Raw genomic sequence first — 18,763 nt, 5'->3', positions numbered from 1 at the left:
AAAGAATTGATGCTTCTGAACTGTGGTGCTGGAGAAGACTCTTGAGAGTCCCTTGGACTGCAAGGAGATCCAACCAGTCCATTCTAAAGGAGATCGACCCTGGGTGTTCATTGGAAGGACTGATGCTAAAGCTGAAACTTCAATACTTTGGCCACCTCATGCGAAGACTTGACTCATTGGAAAAGACTCTGATGCTGGGAGGGATTGGGGGCGGGAGGAGAAGGGGATGACAGAGGATGAGATGGCTGGATGGCATCACCGACTCGATGAACATGAGTTTGAGTGAACTCCGGAAGTTGGTGATGGACAGGGAGGCCTGGCGTGCTGTGATTCATGGGGTCGCGGAGAGTCGGACACGACTGAGCGACTGAACTGAACTGAACCTTTAAAATCTTTAAGTTCAGTTCAGTTGCTTAGTCATGTCCCACTCTGTGACCCCATGGACTGTAGCATGCCAGGCCTCCCTGTCCATCACCAACTCCAGAGTTTACTCAAACTCACATCCATTGAGTCAGTGACACCATCCAACCATCTCATCCTCTCTTGTCCCCTTCTCCTCCTGCCTTCAATCTTTCCCAGCATCAGGGTCTTTTCTAAGGAGTCAGGTGTTCGCCTCAGGTGGTCAAAGTATTGGAGTTTCAGCTTCAGCATCTGTCTTTCCAACGAATATTCAGGACTGATTTGATCTCCTTGCAGTCTAAGGGACCCGCAAGAGTCTTCTCCAACACCCCAGTTCAAAAGCATCAATTCTTCAGCACTTAGCTTTCTTTACAGTTCAACTGTCATATCCATACATGACTACTGGAAAAACCACATCTTTGACTATACAGACCTTTGTTGGCAAAGTAATGTCTCTGCTTTTTAATATGCTGTCTAGGTTGGTCATAACTTTTCTTCCAAGGAGCAAGTCTTTTAATTTCATGGCTGCAGTCACCATCTGCAGTGATTTTGGAGCCTCCCCTCAAAAAAGCAAAGTTGAACATATTTCTCTACGGCTGAACTTAAACTTCTCCCTGTTTTTCTTTCTATCCAAATACTACGGAATTTACCTCTCAAATGGCTGTTAAATCTGTCTCTTTCTTTCCTTGTATTACACTGCTTTAGTTCAAGTCCTCAATATCTCTTGTCTGAACTATAATATCATTTTTTACAAAACTATCTCAGTTACTTTTTAAAATGCAAATTTGATAATTTTATTTCTCTACTTAACTTTCCAAGTCCCTCTGCTGCTGAAGTGTTTCATAACCTCTCAGTAGGTTATATAAATCCTAACCTTCTGTGCACCTCGATGTTAGTTGTCCCCAGGTTCTACAACTCATGTTCTGGCCTAGTTTGTGAAACAACCTGATGTTTTCTGCCTCCTTGGTTATATCCCTTTCTCTTTCCTTCTCATCAGGCTGACAAAATCCTACATAAAAACCAAATATTACCATCTCTACTTCTTCACTAACCCTCTTGCCAAAGCAGTTAGGTACATCTTAGCATTCTGAATAATGTATCCCAATCAGTTATAATTGACTTTATGTAACTCCTTTCCTCCACTCAATTAAGGGTCTTTGGTCTTACTTATCTTGTGCCTCAAAGGCAAAGCCCAGGGCCTTGTACATGGAATTAAACCAACAAATATCTGTAATATGCAAGTAACATGAAAACTCTTATATGTACTCGTCTGTTACTGACATAGTGAATTGCGGACTGAAGAGTTAGAAGCAAAGTTGGTGTTTTATGGAATTAAACAAAAGTATGGTGGTAACTAAAACATGAACCATGTTGTTAGATAACTGGTGTTAACTAAACCATGATAATTAAAACGTGTATGTTGAAACTGTGCAAAATATTGATGGTTTCCAAAATTCCTATATGTCCTATTCTTAATAAAATGTTTGTCATCTGTTAGTAGAAGCAGTAAACCATTTCAAAGTTTACATATCATTCAAACTGCCAAAATATTTCAATTGAAGTACTCCATTCAATTTTAGCATAAGAAAATTATTGTTTTACATCAAGATTTCAATGAGTTACTAAAACAGATGCATCAACCAGTGATTAAAAACATTTAGAAATTAAACTTCTGATACAAAGTGACTAATTGACATTTCTTTGACATAGCTAACTTGATTGAAAATTCAGGAATTCACAAAACACAATCAACTAAGTTTACAAATCACCTTCTGAAGTTACTCACAAACACAAAATAATGTTTATCAATTTCAGTATCAATTGAATACTATTTCAAATAGCAATAAGTAAGTAAGTTAAGTCGCTCAGTCGTGTCCGACTCGTTGCGACCCCATGGACGGTAGCCTACCAGGCTCCTCTGTCCATGGGATTTTTCAGACAAGAGTACTGGAGTGGGTTGCCATTTCCTCAAATAGCAATAGTATTTGCTATTACAAAATACACTAATTCAAGTAGTTAAGAAGTTTTACCAGATGACATAAATCATGCATGCAATTACAGAGTGCACACAAATAGAAGGCATGTCAATTATTCATTTCCAGAGGGTGGGTAACTTTCTATCCAATCGTAAAGGCTCACTACAAATTTGGTTCAATTTGGCTTAGTTCCTAGAAGACTGGACTCAGAGTCCATGCAATGTCAACATCTGACAAATTCTAAGAGGAACATCACGGCTGAATTTATCAGTTAGTGTTTGACTCATGGAGTATTAAAACTGGATTTGTTTTTTGAAGTTAGTCAAAGGCACTAGCTATTCTATACTTCAAAAAAGAAGTATGGAAACAAATTCTAACACAGAACTGGAGCACAAGCCAAGGAAAAAAATATTTCTTGGAATCCAAAAGGCTTACTACTGCTTATATCATGTTACTGACATATATGAACATGATGTACTTCAAATTCGTAAAGATCTGATGTCTCTTTCCAGTTTAAAATCTGTTATTGGTATCTCACAGCTCTTACCACAACATTAAATCTTTTACATTTGGTTTACAATGCATTTTAAGTATTTGCTTATTTCTTAAGCCTGTCAAGTCCCTGGTTCTCCAGGACCATTCCTCCATCAACACAGACTCTCAGTTCCTCAAATGGTAGCCCTCCCTCCTTCCCATGCTCTCATGCTGGGCTTCAGATGGTCTTCCAACCTGCTGCTCTTTTACCCTACACCCCCTTCCTAAGATCCTCTGCCACGCACTCCTCTGGCTCTGTCCTACTCCACCATCGGGCTTCCCTGGTGGCTCAGAGGTTAAAGCGTCTGCCTGCAATGCAGGAGACCTGGGTTCGATCCCCGGGTAGGGAAGAGCCCCTGGAGAAGGAAATGGCAACCCACTTCAGTATTCTTGCCTGGAGAATCCCATGGACGGAGGAGCCTGGTGGGCTACAGTCCACGGGGTTGCAAAGAGTCTGATACCATCAGCCCTCAATTTAAATGTAATTTCTTCTAGAAACCCTTCCGCATACACTAGGTTGGGTTCCCCTGTATATATACTCTCTGATAACTACTTTAATTATCATAACACTCATCACACAATCAGTTCAGTTCAGTTCAATCGCACAGTCGTGTCCGACTCTTTGCGACCCCATGAATCACAGCACGCCAGGCCTCCCTGTCCATCACCAACTCCCGGAGTTCACTCAAACTCATGTCCACAGAGTCGGTGATGCCATCCAGCCATCTTATTCTCTGTTGTCCCTTCCTCCTCCCGCCCCCAACCTTTACCGAGCATCAGAGTCTTTTCCAGTGAGTCAACTCGTCTCATGAGGTGGCCAAAGTATTGGAGTTTCAGCTTTAGCATCAGTCCTTCCAATGAACACCCAGGGTTGATATCCTCTAGAATGGACTGGTTGGATCTCCTTGCAGTCCAAGGGACTCTCAAGAGTCTTCTCCAACACCACAGTTCTAAAGCATCAATTCTTAGGCGATCAGCTTTCTTCATAGTCCAACTCTCACATCCATACATGACCACTGGAAAAACCATAGCCTTGACCAGACGGACCTTTGTTGGCAAAGTAATGTCTCTGCTTTTTAATATACTATCAAGGTTGGTCATAACTTTCCTTCCAAGGAGTAAGCATCTTTTAATTTCCTGGCTGCAATCAGCATCTGCAGTGATTTTGGAGCCCCCAAAAATAAAGTCTGACACTGTTTCCACTGTTTTTCCATCTATTTCCCATGAAGTGATGGGACCAGATGCCATGATCTTTCTGAATGTTGAGCTTCAAGCCAACCTTTTCACTCTCCTCTTTCACTTTCATCAAGAGGCTTTTCTGCCATAAGGGTAGTGTCATCTGCATATCTGAGGTTATTGATATTTCTCCCAGCAATCTTGATTCCAACTTGTGCTTCTTCCAGCCCATCGTTTGGCCCTCCATAGATGTTTGCTTGCTGATACTACTGATGGGTCAAGTTCACCACCTCTTTGATCCTCACAAATGCCACATGTTATAAGCCTCTCTAACCCACTGAAACAAAAAATGAATGTACAGACTTCTCTTTGGGTAGGAATATTTACATGCGAATGTCTCCTCTTGCTCTAAAGTCCCTCTTTCCTAGTCTATGTTCTTTTAAGGCATTTATTCCCCAAATTCATCAGGGAAAATATTTAGTAGTGAGATATCCTAGCTGTCCATTAGGATCCTCAATAAAATAACCACAGTCACTCTGAAGGACAGAGAAGCAGTCCATGGGGTCACAAAGAGTTGGACAAGACTGAGCAACTGAACAACCCCCTAACAGTACTCACTATACACCACTGTGTACTTTACACGTACGTATTCATTTAATCCTCACAACAACTCATATGAGGTAAGTATACTATTACCCCCATTTTACTTATAGGAGACTAAGCCACCACAAAGCTAAATAACTTGACCCAGGGTCACAAAGCTTCTAGGGAGTGAAGCCAGTATTCTCACCCAGGCAGTTTGGCTCAGGCAACGTATTCCAGAGTTCAGAGCCATTAAACAAAACTTACAAAAGCAAGAAAATAAGAAGGGGTTTTGGTTAAGTACTACATAAATACAATGAAAATAAACCAGGCTACTTCAACCCACAGCTCAAATTGTTGTTTTAGGTTTACATAGTATTTGAAGGATAACTGAGGGTAACATTTTTTTTTTTTTGAGCTCTTAATACAGGCATTCTACTTATTACCAGAGATTCTGTTAATATTGGGGTGGCCAAAAGGTTCATTCAGGTTTTTCCATACCATCTTCTGAAAAAGACCTGAACAAACTTTTTGGTCACCCCAATACTTTTTACATCATACTTTGTTCTTACATTAACTCTAAGAAGCAGGGAAATAAACAAAGGTTAAGTGAGATTAATAATCAGGAGAGGTTAAAACAATATGCCAAGGTCATATATAACTCTAAGTGGCCATGTCCTGGACTTATGTCCTTAAACACTGACAAAGTTCACCTTTTAAAAAAGGCATTTGCTTAAACCAGAATATTAAATATATTGGAATAGCCTCCATTTAAGCATGGTTTTGGAGAAGGCAATGGCAAGCCACTCCAGTACTATTGCCTAGAAAATCCCATGGATGGAGGAGCCTGGTAGGCTGCAGTCCTTGGGGTCGCTAAGGGTCGGACACGACTGAGCGACTTCACTTTCACTTTTCACTTTCACACATTGGAGAAGGAAATGGCAACCCACTCCAGTGTTCTTGCCTGGAGAATCCCAGGGACGGGGGAGCCTGGTGGGCTTCCGTCTGTGGGGTCACACAGAGTCGGACACGACTGAAGTGACTCAGCAGCAGCAGCAAGCATGGTTTATCTATAATTTTGTATATATTGGAGTATAAAATCTACTGCTTCTAAACCATCTTTGTCATATCCAGGCAAGAATACTGAGGTGGGTAGTCAGTACACCCTTCTCCAGGGGATCCTCCTGACCCAGGGATGGAACACAGATCTCCTGCATTACCATCTGAGCCACAGGGAAACCCCATAGTGATAAAGGTAAGCACAATAAAGTTAAAATACATTCATAATATGGTAGAGAATAAACCAGTACTATTTGGCTTACCTTTATAAATGACACAGTCCCAATCTTTTATAAAATATTATTTCTCTAGCTCAGTAAAAGGGAACATTTTACATAGCTACACTTCATCAACATAGCTCCATTTACAGAGGCTATTCTAAAATACTTCACATATATTAACTGAGTCCTTACAATAATCCAAGGATAAAGACATTGTTATTATTTCCATTTTACAGAGGAACAACCAGAGGCACAGACAGGTTAGGTCACACAGCTGCTGCTGCTGCTGCGTCACTTTAGTCGTGTCCGACTCTGTGTGACCCCATAGACGGCAGCCAACCAGGCTCCCCTGTCCCTGGGATTCTCCAGGCAAGAACACCGGAGTGGGTTGCCATTTCCTTCTCCAATGCATAAAAGTGAAAAGTGAAAGTGAAGTCGCTCAGTCGTGTCCGGCTCTTAGCGACCCCACGGACTGCAGCCCACCAGGCTCCTCCATCCACAGCACAGGGCTGCAAAATCAGGACTGTGACAGTCAGGAGGCCTCCCACAGTCTATGCTCCACAACAAGGGCATTCTATCACAGCCACAGATTGCATCAACACCGTGCATAAAAGCTTAAACTGATACAGCAACTGTCCACATTTTTCAAGTTATTTTTAATTTCAAAGGTTATGAAATTCAGGAACTACATTAAGGAACAATAAACTGGGAGGCACTCATCCAACAGACATCTTCATCTGCAATCAATAATGCTAGCACGTCACCGGTGTTTTATTCATAACCTTGAATGCTCCATTAAGAAAAGCTATCAAAACCATCATTACACTGATGCTTTAAAATTGATCTTTAAGATACCTCATGTAGCTTTTAGTTACAGCCTCCCAGTACTCTTGCCTAGAAAATCCCATGGATGGAGGAGCCTGGTAGGCTGCAGTCCTTGGGGTCGCTAAGGGTCGGACAGGACTGAGCGGCTTCACTTTCACTTTTCACTTTCACACATGGGAGAAGGAAATGTCAACCCACTTCGATGTTCTTGCCTGGAGAATCCCAGGGACGGGGGAGCCTGGTGGGCTTCCGTCTATGGGGTCACACAGAGTCGGACACGACTGAAGTGATTTAGCAGCAGCAGCAGCAGCAATATAAAAATAAGATAGGTAAAGATCTGAGAAAAGATTCACTACAGATTCCAAAGCAAACATCACCTCCTCTGGGGTGAAGATTATCGGCTCTGTTACCTTGAACACTGTATTAAGGGCTACCCACTGAAACTGGATGGTCTTTATAACTAAATAGTAAATAATCGAGTCTGCAGACTGAATCATGAAAGGAAGGGAAATCTAAATGTAAACTTCCCATTTCAACCATTTATTGCTTACCATCTTCTCTTAAGAACTCTAATTCACTTAGAAGCAAAATTATTGAAACTGAGAAAAAATATCAGAAAATAAAAATTTCAACATTTTACACATAACTCTGAGTCACTATGAATAAATAGTGTAATATTCTCAATGAAAGAAGGCAGACAAAAAGCAAAGAATGAAGGATTCAAATAATGACCCTTTATACACAACAATACTGTTTAGAGGATATTATATTTGAAAAACAATTTTCAAAGACTTCCAATAACACTACAAAGAAAAGGGAACAAACATAAATGAAGGCTTATTCTGTCTTTACCTATATTGTACAGATAAGGAAACTGAGACCCGTAACATGAAAACTCTGACTTAAAAATTTTTTTAAAAATCACAAAGCTGTTAAGTAGCACGGTCAGGATTATAATCCAGACTTAATTCTTTTTATAACATTAAACCCTAAAATTTTAATTATTCAATGATGCTTTATTACAGATCTATTTTTATGGCTAAAGTTCTAAAATATCTAGGTTTTCTAATGGATTGATGATAAATCAGTTTTCACTGGCTTATTATAGCTCAGATTTTACCAAATAAAAGTTGTAATTACATTATTTCAAATTGATATGATGCGATTATTTCCTTTCTGATACATTATCACTATTCAGTTCAGTTCAGTCGCTCAGTCGTGACCGACTCTCTGCGACCCCATGAATCACAGCACGCCAGGCCTCCCTGTCCATCACCAACTCCTGGAGTTCACTCAAACTCATGTCCATCGAGTCGGTGATGCCATCCAGCCATCTCATTCTCTGTCGTCCCCTTCTCCTCCCGCCCCCAATCCTTCCTAGCATCAGAGTCTTTTCCAGTGAGTCAACTCGTTGCATGAGGTGGCCAAAGTATTGGAGTTTCAGCTTTAGCATCAGTCCTTCCAATTAACACCCAGGATCGATCTCCTTCAGAATGGACTGGTTGGATCTCCTTGCAGTCCAAGGGACTCTCAAGAGTCTTCTCCAGTACCACAGTTCAAAAGCATCAATTATACTTCATATATTTCTCCTTTCAACATACAAAAATAAACAGAAGCTAAACAACTTATAGGCAAAATCTTTCAAACTTTGACTAAGTCAATTCCCTTGTGGAAGACAATTTTTTAAAAGTTCAATCCAGAAAAAACTTGATAAAATTGGACTTCCTCAAAATTTAAAAATTTTGCTCTTTGAAAGATACTGTTAAGGAAATAAAAAGACAAGCCACAGACTGGGAGAAAATACTACAAAACACCGATCTGATAAAGTACTTGTATCTGGAATATATTAAGTAATCTTAAAACTCAACAAGAAAACAAAACAATTAAAAAAATAAGCAAACGATATGAAGACAGTTTACTAAGATATACAGATGGCATATAAGCCTGTAAAAAGCTTCCCATCATAGCCATTAGGGAAATGTGACTTAAAATCACAGTAAGATATCACTATATACTTTATTAGATGGAATAAAATTAAACAAAAATAAAACCAAAAACACCTGACAATACCAAATACTACTGGAGGACTCGGAACAATTGTTAACTCTCATAAAATCTCCGCAAACTAGAAACAACAGTGGTACTCTGAAAACACTGGAAACAACTGGTAGACAGATAAACTGTGGTACACATTCATAAAATGAACTGCAACTGAACAATAAAAACAACTACTCATAACACAAGAATCTAAAATGTACTACACTAACAATTATTTTTAAATAAAATGTACTACTAAAATGTAGAGGGCCTCCCTGGTGGCTCAAACAGTAAAGTGTCTGCCCGCAATGTGGGAGACCCGGGTTCGATCCCTGGGTTGGGAAGATCTTGTGGAGAAGGAAATGGCAACCCACTCCAGTACTCTTGCCTGAAAAATTCCATGGACTGAGGAGCCTGACAGGCTACAGTCCATGGGGTTGCAAAGAGTCGGACATGACTGAGCGACTTCACTTTCACTACTAAAATGTACTAGTCACTAAGCTTGTCCAATTCTTTTTCGACTTCATGGACTGTATGTAGCCCGCCAGGCTCCTCAATCCATTAATTTCCCAAGCAAGAATACTGGAGTGAGTTGCCATTTTCTTCTCCAGATCTTCCCAGTCCAGGGATCAAACCCATGTCTCCTGCATTGTAGGGGGATTCTTTACAGCTGAGCTACCAGAGTGAAAGAAACCACCCTCAAAGCTCCATTTATATGACATTCTGGAAAAGATATCCAGTGGTTTTTCAGGAGCTGGAGTTGAAGGGGTGGGCTCATTATAAAGAAACACAAAGACAAGTTTTTGGGGTGTTGGAAAAGTTCTATGTCTTGACTGTGGTTGTCTTATGACTGCATGCATTTGCTAAAACTCAGCACACTATACTAAAAAGTATGAATTTTATTGTATGTAAATTAGACCTCAGTAAGCCTGATTTTAAGAAAAATTAACAAGCAAAAAATGCAGTAATTATGCAAAAAAGATATAACTTCGTAACCACAAACATGAGTGCAGAATATTATATCTCAATTAAAAAGTTATCTTACAATATTCTTTTAGAGTATCTTTTTACCTCACACTGGGTATATATACCATTTTGTAATGTACTATGGCATCAGCATAATTTTTAAATTATTTCAGTAATATAATTATCTAAATAAAAATACTGCACATATTAGCTTTTTTATTAAACCATTTCCATTAGTTTCTAAATGGGCTCAATGTTTTCACATGCCAAGACACAATGGTATATCATTCCTTTGTTACAACTGAATAAAAAACATACTACTGAGGCCTTCATGGTTATAAATTTTTCAAATCTCTGGAATACCATTGTCCACTTACTGGTCCACTCCATTTCAGAAATCTCATGAAAACAGTAGTTAAATAGCTCTTTGCTACATTACAGAGGCACGTATGCTTGGAAGTGAGCGAAAGGGTGGAATGATAGCTATTTTCCTTGCAGTTGGGGGTTGAGAGCACAAAGCAGTCCCAAACTAGGCTCCTTCTGAGGGGTGTAGTTCTCCATGATTAAAGCTGGAACCTTTTAAACAGTCTAGATTACATCTGAACTCCTTTTAAAAGGAGTTCCTAAAAAAAAAAAAAAATAAAGGAGTTCCTCCCCGACCCCTGCCTCCACTTCAGGATATTCAGGGACTCTCAATTCCACTGAGAAAACAGCCACTCTTATCTGTACAGCACAAATAGTCCATATAATGCACTTTCACATGTATTATCTCTTTTCTCATTGAGACCTACGAGAAAGTTTTTTTAAATTGGAATTTTACAGATGTGAAAACTCACTCAGAAGATTATATTAGTTGTCCAAGATCACACAAGCCAATACGTGGCAGAGCCAGAATATTATTTATTATTCTGTGTATCTATTAGCGTCTACTACAGTCTAAAGACAACCAACACGATGGAAACTATACCCAATGATGTGTAAAAATATTGTCTATACCTTATCCAATAGAAAGCTAAGGAGAAAACTAAATTTGAAAGATAAAGGTGTATGAAGAACGTACAATCGTTCTGAAGTGAAATTTACAATGATAAGTAATTTTATTGTCGAAAAAAAGGTAAAACAATGTCTTGAAAAGACAAATGTTAAGGGACTATTCCATAGGATGGCTGTGAAGTCTGGAAACAGGTACTATTACTTTACATATATCTCAATGTAATATTAATAAACCACATATTACATAATCTCTTATGGTTCTAAACTTGGTAGCCACTGTGTATATTAAAGGAGACTAAGTAAAGAAGGCAATTTACTGACAGCTAAATGTAGAATGAGATCTTGGATGGAAAAAACAAAGGCCAATACTGGAACAACTGCCAAATATGAATCTGGATGCATGTTAGACAACAGTATCGAATCAATGTTTAATTTCCTGAACTTGATAACTGTAATGTAATACGAAAGAGAAAGTCCTTGTTCTTAGCTGATACGTATTTTAAGTACTTAAGAGATGAAGGGTTATGATGTGTGTAACTTCCTCAAATGGTTCCCAAAAGTGTGTGTGTATGTGCAGAGAAATCAAATGAAAAATGCTAACAGATGACTGAAATGAAGATTATAGTATTTGGTTATCATTCTTGAACTTATAAGTTTGAAATTACAAAAAATAAAGAGTTGAAGATAAAAGACAAAACTTCAAATTTTCTGTTTTTAATAGCTAATAGAGATTTTCAACACCATCTTTTCTAACAAATTGAATAAAAAAGATACATTCTTTTTAGTGCCTCTATAAATATAAGTTAACTCTACTTGGAATCAAACAGTATTTGTTGACATTTTAAAAACTGGGTATAAAACACAGCAGCAAACAACCCATAATGTATCCAAAGAATAGCTTGAACTTTATTACATGCTAAGAGAATTTTAGTAAAATTCACATACTGTCCTTTATTTTTAAGGAGCTTCAGATGTGCTGAGAAACAGATAAAATTCAATGTCCAGTTCCTACGGATCATTAAGAGTACTCTAAATACTGAGTAAACTTGCTCTAAGATAGTATATATTTAACTAAAATTCAACTTATTCTAATATGTATGATTTCACCATTAAGTGCTTCTCTCACCCCACTTCAAAAGATTTTCAGAAATTTTTATCTTGATATAGTCCACTATGAATGCACTGTCGCTGCATTATGCGGACATTTCACTTCCATGAATTCAATCATAAGCCCTTAGAGGAAAAAAACTGAGGATTTCAACAACATAGACACCATTTCACTAAATAAGCACACCCTCCCCAAGGAGCACTAAGCAGGAGTATAAGGGAGCTGTCCAGTAACATAAGCATTTTTCCTTATGTCCATCTTGCAAAGCTCTGATCCTAGTATTTAAAGTATTTTTGTGTAACAAAGCCCCGAATGCAACCCGATTTCTTCATCTGTGGTCCAACTAAAGAAATTTACTTTTGGAATTTCTGAAGGAAAAACTAGCTATTTTATACTTCTATGAAATGGAATGAATGAACGGAAACCATACTTCACGATGACTTATCATTTTAAGTGATTTTTAAGGTAATCTGAACCAAAATCTTTGAGGGGGTGGGGCATAATGTGTGCTAAATTCACAGTTTAACTTAATCCTAACACACAACTCCAACATAAATGTATTCTATTTCATTATTATAGCAAGAACATGATACATGATAAAGTGAGGATGACTTCCTTCCAAAGGCTACATCCAGAAACAAAATAGCTTTTGCTATGCAGTGAAACAAAGCATCTTTTGGCATTTTGAATCCTCAATACTTACTAGCTCTGAATCCTATACAGTAGAACAGTTTTAATACTTCTTGGTGATCTCCAAAGTAACATCAGGGAATCCCATAAAACAGAGCCTCCTCCTTACCTGCAACATTTATTTTTAAACACAACTACTTTTATAATTTTATTCTCTGGTGTTTTATTTTTATAATCCTTAACATTTTATATTTTAACTCTTAAAAAAAAAACTATTAGCTTTGAAAATTGTTTTCAACAAAAGTACAGTAAGTTTTAAAAATTCTATTTAAAGCTTTCAATCTGGATTAAAAAAATCAAGTGCAATAACTTTTCATTTTCAGAATGGGGTTTAAACATTGGGAAGATTGATATGGAGATTACTTGTCTAGTATCAACCTAAAGTCACAGATGCAAGAAGTTTCTGTGACATCAGGATATAATTCCCTAAAGCCCACTTTTTCATGGTGTACACTCTATTTTCTTTTAAAAGATTTGCGCAGAATAACAAATGTCCTGTGTACTAAAATTTAAAAGGGACCGTGTAGATCTTTGAATTAAAATTATAAATCTAAGCATCACGGTTGAATGATCTTACCTGAAGCACACAAGTTCTTTATAAAATTCTAAATATAAAGATGTTGCTCGAAGCATTATTTACTTTTTTAGCTTGCTTCATTAAAGTGCCTGAGTCTGGGATGAACACTGTACCTTCAAAATAAGGCTGACCTTCAAGGGCCAAATCTTTGTTTGATCACAGACCTCTTCGAAAACCTAATGAAAGCTAAAAACTCTTCACAGAAAATTTCATGTGTGCACTTACACACAAAATTTTAACACAATGTTGAAGGAAGGAGTCGCCAATCCCAGAGAAATAACTGCTATCACCGATTATGTGGAAGTCAGCCTTAAAACATAATGCCCTGGTATTCATTCATACACACTATGATGAAAATAAGAAGGGTATCAAACAGGCATGCGGAGTTTGAAAACATAGGTGAAGGCTGCTCTTCAGTACCACAACTGTTCTGAGTGCAGAGCAGCCTGGTTCTGCTAATTGTCCATCCCTGCTCTACAACCCCCTCAGACATGAGACCCTGTACCATCTGATTTGTGCCATGACCTCCGCCTCTTTTCATCTAAACTCTGCAAGCTTCTTTGATCCACTTCAGCTGTTGACAAGTAACCATCCAGTCTGCCCAGTACCTTAACACAACTTTGGGCTTCAGAAGGTAGGCCATTTCAGTTTTAGGCAACTCTGAAGAACTAAAAAGTTATTTTCTAATCTGAGGAGCCTGATTTGTAAGTCAAAATGCTGTCCAGAATTTCTCCTCTATTTACTTGCCAATAGGTAACGAAATAGCTTGCCATTCAAAGTATCTAATCCTAAAACCAGGAGCAAAAATTCATTAAGCCCTACTTTTACCAAAGGGGAAAGTCAGAATTACGCTAAAGAATATTTTCTACTTGAAAATCAAAATCTAAGAGGATCAATATTGTTCAGTTCAAGAAAGATGTAAGGTTTTCATGTACACATTTCCTACCTTACTGGGTTTCTTTTCACAGCATAAAAATTTTTTTAATATATCAACATTAAAAGATTAACATTATAGTCACTGCAAATTAACATCAGTTCTGTCTGCAAATAGTTTATTCTCTGTATTTCTATTTATGTCTGTGATTCTATAATAAACAGTTCCAATCAATCCAACATAGTCATTATTTATTCATTAGATAAAGCCTGGCTTTCAAGAACTACAAATTGTCTCAGTCACCTTCAACAGCTCCTTTTTCACAATAATATCTCGTATTGAAACTAGTGTATTAATAAGACCCATTTGTCATATACAAAGCAATCTCTGAAGCAAATGCTTACTCCCTTTGAAAACAATTATATTTGATATTTTCTTCCTTAAACAATCCCTTACTAGTGCTGGATAAAAAAGACTCAAATATTTTGCACAGTGACTGACTTAGTCAAATCAGATAAAAACAATGATAACTAACAGTTATGCAGGTAAACACACAACAGAATCTCATTTTGAAAGGGCTACAAAGCAGGGGGGCTTCCTCCAGGGCTATGTCTCAGAGAGTCAAACAATGCACATTCCTAAGGAGGCTACCCTCTAAGGAGCTTCTTTATGGTCCTTCAATAATTAAACTCCCTGCACTGATCCAAAAAAGGTCCATCTAAATGAATGCCGTCTTATACTACAATTACATTGGGGCACAATTTCGGTAAGTTTATATGGTAGGTATACACTAATCCTTGGTAAGAAATACATTTCCTGATAAATAACCATTTTTCTACTTTTCCACAGTGGCCTGAAGAAGGAATGCTGTGTTTTAAAAAGACACACATACAAAGCCTAAAAAGATAATACCACACACTTATCAGAACTTGTACTACAAACAAATGACACATTAAAACTCAGGAACAGTCCTCCAAGCATTTCTCTTGTAATAAAAACATCTATTGAATAGTTTTAGTTGATTCTCCCAGCTGAAAATGGTTTCATCCATCACAAATGTGTACTGAAAAATTTTCCTACACTTCACATTGTTGGATATGCTAGTATGACTGAATCAGTGTTAAAATCAATCAACTTAACAGTATTAATTCAATATATTTGTACCGAAGCAAATACTGCCAATCTCCAGTCAATAATATCTGATTTTTAAAACAAAATTTTTTCACTAGCTTGTTATTCACATAAAATCCAACACTCGAAATAACTTAAAAGCACAGACTATTATAGACAGCCAAACACTGCCCCACCCCTTCTAAGAGTGGATGACTGGAACATTTTAATATACTCCATCACGTATTAGCACAGCTACAAAATTTTCATATTAACGCCAGAAGTAGAACATTTTTCAACAGAATTTAGTTTTATATAGATTTTGCACCATCCTCAATATCAAATGTCACCAACATTCAGGTACACTGAAGGTAAGGAACTGATAACCACAAACCCTGTAATACAACCCTCTGAACCTTCACTTGCGCACTCTTCTCACTTCCTTTAAGAATTAAGTTTTCTCTATTTCCTACGCAATTAAGAGTATTAGTTAGGAGACTGAAATCAGCAAATTATTAAAGTGTCAAGGAGTAACAGTACAAAAAAGAGGCAAAGGGGAAAAGCCTATTTCGTTATATATTAAGGGATCTTACATTAAAAAAAAAAAGCATTTGCGGGATGCCAATCCACCCCTCCTCCCGCCTTAAAGTGCCCCCTCCCCACCCGCGCGCCCGGTCTGGAAAGTCGTTACTTTGACGCGGCCGGGGCGCTACTCACCGAGTTTTTCCACCAACTTGAGCATCACCCCTCCAATGTGCACCTCCCCAGTCACTCTCAGGGTGACATCGCGGTTCAGGTCCGTCACATGAACGCTCAGTTCCCACGTCCCATCCGCATAGCAGCCATCTGGCATCCTTATCCCGTCCAGAGCCATGGCTCCTTCCTGCGAGCACGGAGGAAATGGCTCTCGTCAGCGTCACTCCCCCGAAGGAAAGCAAGTCCCACCGAACTCGCAGAGTCAGCCGCGGGTGAGAGGAGGCGGAGAACGCGAGGGTTTGCGCACGAGCGCTGGAGAGCCGGCGGCGAGGCCAGCTGCCGGCGGGGCTCTGCGCCCCGCGCCCCTTCCCGCGGCCACCCCGGCTCCCGCCCCGCGGCGGCCCTCGGCGGACGCGGCGCCGCCCGCCCCGCGCGGCCCCAGCCTAGCGGACCGCGGCCGGCTTCACCTGCCCGCCTGCCGGCCGCACCCAGGCCCGGGAGAGGCCGTCCGCGGGCTCCACGGTCCTCCTTCCCGCCCGCGCTCCCCCTCAGCCCCTCCGGGCCCGGCCCCTCACCGCGCGCTTCGTGCGCTCCCGGCCCGGGCTGGAGCAGCAACAGGCGCGGAGCGGGGGCTCGCCCAGCAGCGGCGGTGGTGTCGCGTCCCCTCCTCTGCCGGCGAAACGCGGCGCCCCGGCCCGAGCGCCTAATGGAGTCCGGCCGTCGCGGCCCCTCGCCTCTCCCTCCGCGCTCCACCCCTCTCTCCCCGCCCCCGCAGGCCGAGACCAGCGCCCGCCTCCCCGCCCTGCCGAGCCGCCCTCCGCGGGTCCGGCCGCCTCGCGCCTCCCCCGCCGAGCCCCCGCCGCCGCTCTCGGGGCCGAGGCCGCGCGAACTCCCGGGCTGGGGAGGGGTGGCGCGCGGCTGGGAGGCGAGCTGTGCGGGGGAGGCGGGGGCGCCCGCGGCAGCAGCAATCTCGGCCCCGCCGAGTGGCTGCCCTTTTATGGAAATGAAGGACCCGGCGCAGGGATTGCATCCAACATCCGGGCTCTCGGCGGCGGGACCTGAGGAGGGGGAGCCCGGGGAGCGCGGCTGCCTCCCACCCGGGTGCGGGACGGCGCCGGGCGCTCCCCTCCGCGCTCGCGTCTCTGGCTCCGGGAGGGCGTGCAGCGGTGGGTGTCGGTGCTTCCAGCCGGAGGAGGGGGCTCGTCCGTGAGAAATGGCCACAGGAAATTCCCAGGACAAGGTCGTTTTCGGGGAACAAAGTCCCCCCGCCCCCTCCCCACGGCTGGAGCGAGCCCAAAAGTCTCAGGGCGGCGAGAAGTGCCGCACTCCGGGAGCTGGAGACAGGGGACTGGGGACGTAAAAACTTCTTAAAAAGTAAATGCCCAAGCCAGCTCCGCAAACATCCAACAAAAGAATGAGAAAAAGCGGAGAGAGGTGAACCGCAGAATTGCTTTGCAAGCAATGTCCGGCACAATCAGCAGCTCCTACCGGACTCCCAAGAGTTTACTTGCGCTCTTAACCCATTCGGAAGCTCCAACCAGAAGTGAGTCATTTAGGTTCACGATGCTGTAGTTGGGGGGGTGGGGGTGGGGAATCAGGGCAGTGGAAACTCCTTTTTTCCAGCCTCTTCGACTCTGCACGTATTTGTGTCTTTTTATTTGCATTTTAGCAATCCCAGTCTACTAAGTTATTTAGATGGCTGGACATCCTCTACCCCACCCTCAGCCACACCTTGAAGGAATTTTAATAGCTCTGAACCGGTGCCAGCAGGTACGGGAAGAACTAAAGAATGCTACCTGTGGAGACTGACCAGTGATGGAGAACGGTCCTCCAGCTTCCCACTTCACTTCCACTTCCCCCTTTTACTATCGTACTCAACCGAGAGGGCTCCAGTCAAAAACGGCTACTGGAAAACTGCCTCGCTAGCAAATACGGGGCTCGACTAACTTAGGTGAGGAAGACGCAGATAAGATATCCCAGATCCCATAAAAGCCCCCCATTTTTAAAAGCCTCCAAGTCTTCTTGAACTGTGTCAGACTCTTCAGAGGACACCCGCACCCCCCACCCTAGGCAAATAATCCTGTGTTCAGCAACAAGATTGGGAAACGAGGTTAGAGGCCTCAAGAAAGGGGTGGGACCCATAAAGGAGTAGAAGAAAAGCAGCGAAGTTTAGGCAGATGCCAGAGGTTTGGCACCAAAAATAGGGAAAACCGCTACAGTATTTTCAGCTAGTCATCATGGAGAAATTGATGCCTAAGAGTCTGTAGGCTCTCCACTCTCCAATCATTTCTTCTCATGGAGGTTCTAAATAGTTCACTTGGAAGCAGTAAGAACGTCCGGAGAGGAGGTGATGTTTATGTAAATTATGGTGTTGCAAATATAACAGGAAAATGTTTTTAATAAAATAGTAACTTCTTAGGGTAAAAAAAAACTGTACAGAACTAGAACTGTACATGCAACTGTAAAAAATCACAAGCGTATCTAGTTCTAATTATTAAGAAAAAAAAGAGTGAAAGGAAATACACCAAAATGTTAACAAGCTTTCGGTGTTAAAATCAAGGGAGGTTTTTTTGCTTCTCTATTTTTTATTTTCTAAAAATTCCAAAGCTTTGCATTCAGGACTTGTCTGTCACCACCTTTAATTACATCCAGCATCTCAGTTTCTCTGGGCATCCCATTACCTTCACAGTGATAGACACAACTGATAGAGCAGCTGCTGGACACCTGGACAGGACCTTCAGGGGTTTCCTTTTGTGTTTTTAAATATCCCCAAATAAGACATGAGTTCTTTGAGAGCAGGGACTTCAAGTTCTTTGTCTTGCCCACAAATTTACAAATACCGTGGCACAAAGAAAATGAAAGATATGCTGCTGCTGCTAAGTCACTTCAGTCGTGTCCGATTCTGTGACCCCATGGACGGAAGCCCACCAGGCTCCCCCG

The 18,763-nt window shown here is 41.1% G+C and overlaps 1 protein-coding gene and 1 non-coding gene across 7 annotated transcripts in view; one reads left to right on the top strand and one right to left on the bottom strand.

The window, feature by feature from the left end:
• Window positions 1-16,532, bottom strand: part of FERMT2 (FERM domain containing kindlin 2) — an 80,098-nt gene extending 63,566 nt beyond the window's left edge. For all 6 annotated transcript variants that reach the window (XM_055436949.2, XM_055436950.2, XM_055436952.2 and 3 more), the window contains exons 1-2: window positions 16,399-16,532; window positions 15,845-16,010 (exon numbers count right to left, since the gene is read on the bottom strand). In XM_055436949.2, the coding sequence (XP_055292924.2) occupies window positions 15,845-16,001 (157 nt within the window). In that variant the 5' untranslated portion in view covers window positions 16,002-16,010; window positions 16,399-16,532. The remainder of the gene's footprint in view (window positions 1-15,844; window positions 16,011-16,398) is intronic.
• On the top strand, window positions 3,188-3,259 carry TRNAC-GCA (transfer RNA cysteine (anticodon GCA)). Its single transcript has one exon. It is a non-coding gene; the product is annotated as a tRNA-Cys (tRNA).
• Window positions 16,533-18,763: the final 2,231 nt, after the last annotated feature.

This window comes from Moschus berezovskii, chromosome 9 (genome assembly GCF_049115385.1).
Source record: "Moschus berezovskii isolate FMDL1 chromosome 9, NW_MosBer_1.0, whole genome shotgun sequence".
NCBI lineage: Eukaryota > Metazoa > Chordata > Mammalia > Artiodactyla > Moschidae > Moschus > Moschus berezovskii.
This window is presented reverse-complemented; position numbering and strand designations above follow the sequence as displayed.